Source organism: Engraulis encrasicolus, chromosome 17, assembly GCF_034702125.1.
Source record: "Engraulis encrasicolus isolate BLACKSEA-1 chromosome 17, IST_EnEncr_1.0, whole genome shotgun sequence".
Taxonomy (NCBI): domain Eukaryota; kingdom Metazoa; phylum Chordata; class Actinopteri; order Clupeiformes; family Engraulidae; genus Engraulis; species Engraulis encrasicolus.
Window position 1 is genome coordinate 34,197,032 of NC_085873.1, and position 5,874 is coordinate 34,202,905.

The 5,874-nt window shown below is 42.9% G+C and overlaps 1 protein-coding gene across 2 annotated transcripts in view; it reads right to left on the reverse strand.

Moving 5' to 3' along the window:
• The window catches only part of LOC134466791 (pantothenate kinase 1-like), a 19,761-nt gene extending 14,793 nt beyond the window's left edge, over positions 1-4,968 (reverse strand). Inside the window, exon 1 of one of the 2 annotated variants that reach the window (XM_063220666.1) lies at positions 4,419-4,968. In XM_063220666.1, coding sequence (XP_063076736.1) covers positions 4,419-4,701 — 283 coding nt within the window. In that variant the 5' untranslated portion in view covers positions 4,702-4,968. Of the gene's footprint in view, positions 1-3,368 lie in introns of both variants that reach the window. The other variant, XM_063220667.1, reaches the window with a different exon arrangement.
• Positions 4,969-5,874: the final 906 nt, after the last annotated feature.

Consider the following 5,874-nt stretch of genomic DNA (forward strand, 5'->3'; position numbering starts at 1 on the left):
ACTCAGAAAGGTAGGTAGGTAATAAATGACTAGTGGACCATCCTCCCTCCTCCGTTCCTAGTGGAAGAGCGGAAACATGCAAGCTATACACTAAAAGTGTGAAAGGCGTTTTATTTTTTTTGGGGGGGGGGGCTCAGACATCAGGTAGGGTAACGACATTTAATGCCCATGAATTGGTAAAATTGGTGGTTGATATGCTGCAATGAATATGCTTCTTAGATAGTACATCAAAAACAAACAAACAAAATCCAATAGAGGCACTAATGGCAATAGTGTTGTTGCGCCGCCCTGACGGGCTACTGCTGAAATGCCACTGACCCAAAAACCCATTCGACAAAAGTCCATTTGACAGACACAGAGCAGTAAATTGAGGTGGGTGGTGTGGTTTTTGCTGGTGGTGTTGCTGATTCATCAAGGTTACAGGGACACAAGGTGCATCTGTATGTATGCACACAAGCATGTGAGTTTACAAGTGTATATGGTTGTGTGTTTGCCTCTTGGTCATTGCTTGTGTGTGTGTGTGTGTGTGTGTGTGTGTGTGTGTGTGTGTGTGTGTGTGTGTGTGTGTGTGTGTGTGTGTGTATGCGTGTGCGTGTGCGTGTGCGCGAGCGTGCGTGTGTGTGTGTGTGTGCGTGTGTGGCTGAGACCGTGTGTGTGTGTGTGTGCGTGTGTGTGTGTGTGTGTGCACGCAGACGTGTATGTACATGTAAGTGTGTGTGTGCACTAAGACACTCTGAGAGGACAGGAGAGGGGGAGGGGAAGAGCCACTGCCACCAGGAAAAGTGGAGCATTTCAGTTTCCATGGAAACAATGGCTTGAGTGGACAGTGCCGTATACTAGGGCACTGTGTGGACTACTAGAGACCTTTCGCATGGAAAGCTGTTTTTTTTTGGCTATAAAATACCACCTCACCAAGTACAAAAATTCCTTACTAGTTGATAGTAGTGGACTGACGGTTTTAGAATAGTTGTAAATCTTGTGCACAATGAAGTCCTTGTCTCTTATAGACAGTCCAATGGACCACAGCCCACAACAAAACAATCTGCCTGCACAGCCTGGTGGTAGTAAGCAACATTGTAGCAGCTATGACTTTTTTCTACGGATACACCATGTCAATAATAGACACATAGAAGCACCTATTGTTAAATAGTTGCAATCCTAAAAATTGATCCCCCCCCCCCAACAAGTATATAGTTGTAATGTACTGAAATCTCTTGAAACACCATTTCCTTACTACGTGTGGTACATTTCAAGTAACCATTCACTAGGAAATTCCTTCTTACCTAGCTTCCTTTTAAACTACAAGGTTGAAGCTTATCAGTTAAGACATCTCAAGACTGCCCAGGCCACTTTACGGATCCTAACGTCCAGAGGCGGTTAGTCTGTGCGCTGACTCATTAAACGTTGGACGGGCAGCAGTAGCACATGTAGGTGAAAGGTGTATTTACGCCTTGTGGTAAAGCTCAGAGTGCAAAGTATCACTCGCTCGTCTCCACTCATTCACTCGATGGCCACAAGGTGGACGAGCCACCATAGAGGGACAAGCTACAGCAGAGGTGGATTTCTTCTATTCTTCTATTCATTCCCCAATATTTAAATGTTCAATGTTGAATGTTAATTGTTCTTTATTACTATATCACTTATTGTTACTGGTCTATCACTGGTCCATCACGGTCACTCACCAGATGTTAAATGCTCAGTTATTATTTATTACTTCCATCACTTTACTGTTATTGGTCTATCAGTGTTACTTACTGTCCTGTCTTGCACTTTGATGTCAGTCTGTAAATGTCAGTCCTGTGTATGTCTATGTCCTTCATGGTATAGAGTGAGAAACGTAATTTCAATTTCCTTGTATGACCTGTGCATATGAAGAAACTGACAATAAAAGCTGACTTGACTTGACTTGATTGACTCGATGGTCGGTCTCAGTAGCCCACTAGCGTAACCGCTTTCCAACCGACAGGCACCCGCACAGTCCGCGCACACACTCAATCATGGCAATGGATTGTATTGATTTCATTTGAGGGGGATGCCTGTGCACATGCATTGTGTGTGTGTGTGTGTGTGTGTGTGTGTGTGTGTGTGTGTGTGTGTGTGTGTGTGTGTGTGTGTGTGTGTGTGTGTGTGTGTGTGTGTGTGTGTGTGTGTGTGTGTGTGTGTGTGTGTGTGTGTGTGTGTGTGTGTGTGCGAGTGTGCATGCATGCGTCTGTGTGTGTGTGCGCACGTGCACGTATGTCTCCACTGCAATATATAATCTTCAATGGTATGTCTGTGCCTGTCCTGTGTATGTGTGTCCTACATGTGTGTCAAAGGGCACCGGAACGAGTTTTTAAGTGTTGGTGCATTTTTTTCTTGATTGTCTATGTCTTCACAATGCTACTACTGCTGCACTCCGCTCAGTTGTCAGGAGTAAAAGTTGAGGAAACCTCATTTAGGGAGCACAAAATTGGGGATGCCAATGCCTGTGTCCTTGTAATAAACTGCTTAAATAGATTGCACTCCCCGTTTCTCTCCTGTTCCACTCTTTCTCCTGTCTATAGCACATACAGTATCAATCAGTTATCACGTGGGTGAGGTGAGATGAGGTGAAACACTGTGATAAAAATTATAACATGCCAACAGAAGGATTGAAACCGTGTTTCAACGTGCCAGTGTGTTTATAAACAAGCTTTTCTTTCATGTTTATCGCCATGTCATTACTGTTCATTCAAATGTCCTGATTCGAGATAATTTGCTGTTATGTATACATACGGACCATGCTGTAAAGTTGTAATGATTCACAACCTAATCTGTGCTGCAATCTAGCTTTTGAACAGGTTGTGTAGGTTATGTAATGGACTAGACTTGCTTGACTGCACAAGAAAATGTATATATTGCTGTGTTGCAATAATAGGGCACTCCAAGTGTGCAATTATGAATTAATTGTGGATTGAGTGAGTATTTAATTCCCAAATCATCCAATTCCATTTTGTTTACTTTGGAGAGGCTGGAAACTTTTGCGTTTTTTACAACAGTGGTGGAAAAAAAATCTGCTGTCAAACTCCTTGTGGATTGTAAGAGCCCATTGCTGGACTAAACAATGTGGTCAAGTCAAGTCAAGTGACCTAATGGAAGCACTACACAGTGCACAATTCATTTGCAACAACTAGACCTTTCAATGACATAAGATGGAACGCTCTTACCTTGTCACTGAAAAAGCGAGTAGTCGGGAAACCAGTTTTGTCTGTGGGCATTACGCGCATACAGATTTCTTTTCTCACCAGGACATTTTACACAGCAGATTGATTGCATCTTTAGAAGCGCACGGAAAATCAAGCCATTGACCAGTCCATACCAAGCAAAGAGCGAAATTGTGTTTTACATACCGGGTTTCTTCACGTCTAAGATTTTCAGAATCATTGTTGAGCACGCCGAAATGACTTGTTACACCTGCTGTCGCGCTCATGGAATAACCATAATGAGCATTATCGCAACAACCGGTCAGAAACCATAATCTTCAGCAAAGTATGCAATAGCGCATATCTGACAGAGGGTGGGACTCTGCGCCTCTTCGACCAGCCTCCTCCTCCGTTAAAACGACCCATTGGCTGTTGTCAGCAGCTCGACGAATCAACACGGACTTAGCACACCGTCTGACTGTGAACCGACCAATGAAAACATATGTGGAAAACGCCATTTACGCTTCCATACAAAAACCCTCAAAGAAGAGGTCTTTATGTCGTTCGACTTGACATTATTGATAAGCTATCAACAGCCTTTTCTCTAAGGCCCGAAGATCTACTGTGTTAACTTTGGCTCTCTGGTTTACATGTGAATATCTTGCTGTAGTTTGAAAAGAATGACATGTCCGAACCTTGCTTTGGAATTTGATAGCTTGTATCTACACCAGCGGAACTGGCTGATAACTCGGGTTACTACAAGAGGACCTTTAAACCTGTCAGCATCTTTGGTCCTGATGGAACGCATCTCGAATTAGGCTATTTGCGATGCCTCAGAAAAAGATTATTGTAGGCCTGCCCTTATCCCTTCCCTTGATAATCATTTGACTAACTGAAGGGAGAAAATACAATTCATCCAACGAAGGTGGTCTAAGCTAAGCAGTCTCTGTAATTTAGCCAAATGGCTGGATGTATCCTATCCTGCTGACTTCATCCCATTCCAAAATGCGTAACGGTGGATAAAGTGCCCGCTTGGTGATATGAACATGAATCCAGGAAAAATGTTCAACGAATGTTCAATATTAATGATGGCCTTGCTTATGTTATGAATGATAACATTTTGCTGGCTTGGGTGTTATAGCCTGATAACGGCTGAATCCAAAACATTCCGTTTAGGCTACTATTGTGTAATTACAGCTGCGCCCGCAACATTAAGATCTAATTTGTGGTGTTTTCACAAAGGCGCAATGAACTTACGCGGCCTGTTCTTTCTGCCCGAATCCATTCTCCTTCGAAGTCTGCATCGTTTTGCTGGCGATCCATTATTGTGTACGTCTGTGTGGTGGTGAAGATGGTGGATATTTTCAATGCCGCTATGGCCACCGCTGCCGTGACTGTTCCCACCCCCACTACAGGCTCTTGACGAACCGTGCGCTATGCTCTCCCCATTGCTTTGTTGTACTGGATGAAATCCATTTGCTACACCATTCGAATAGTGGGAACTTGTTCCGTTCGGATCATTGGATTTCTCATTTTCCATATTTACTCAAAACGAGCGAATAAGGGAAACCCGAATGACTGACGGCCAACGATTCCTTTTCGCTTCGAGTAGCCCAGTTTACACCAACGACTCGCAAATCATTAAGGCTATGAGTCGATGTAAGTACGACGTCTCGGTAAGGTCCTTCCGATGAAAAACAATAGTCGCCGAAAGCGAACGATGGAAAAGACGCCCGTTGAAACGCTCGGTCGAGGTCACTGTCGGTCACCCAGTTCTTCTTTTACAGTCCTATCTTCCTCAGCTTCCGACTCGAGTGTAAGAGCCGGTATGTTACGTCACCATACAGAACATATGTTCACACCCCTCCGGAGACGTCACATCTTCTCCAAAATTGCGGTCTTGCGGGTTTTTCTTCTTTCCAGATTTAGGATAGCCTATTGTAAAAATAAAGAAATACAATCAAGCCTTCGCGTTGACCGGTTGACCTGAAGGTAGACTTCTTAAACCAAATGTGCTGTTCTTTTTTCAGTAGGCTAGGCCTATTTCCACATAATGACTAGGCCTACAGCACTAGTCTACATTGCCTTGAACTACTCACATCTTCAATGAGACTGAGACCAAATTCAAGCCTGTCTCACCGTTCTTTCTAGCTCAGGAAGCAGTTGAAATTCAATTGTGATGTTGGGCCCTATAGGCCTAGGCCTAATGGCCAGATGTCTGAGACCAAGTTCAAATGTGAATACCAGTAAGGCAAGGAAAAGTACATCTGGTTTAGTAGCCTCCCTGAGTAATAAACAATATACGCCTAGGTAGGAGGTATATAATAATAATAATAATAATAATAATAATAATAATAATAATAATAATAATAATAATAGATCAGTTTTATATAGCCTAGCGCTTTTCTGGATACTCAAAGCCACTTAATATTGCGTTGTGTTATTTCAATTCAATCCTCTAGTAATGCCAATGTATATCATAAAGTCTAACCATGAGTAAAATGGAAAGAATCATTTCCTGTCAAAACTATATCCATTAATCTCCGCTTGGCACGGATGGTGGCAGTTGAGTGCAACGTTTTGAGATAAGTTCTGTCATCCTTCAGCTCTAATTGTTTTTTTTGTTTGTTTTTTTCAGGAGGGACGGTGTTGCCCCATCGTTTCCCTACAAACTTACAAAAGCTGAAGCTGAATCAAATGAGCTAAGAGCTTT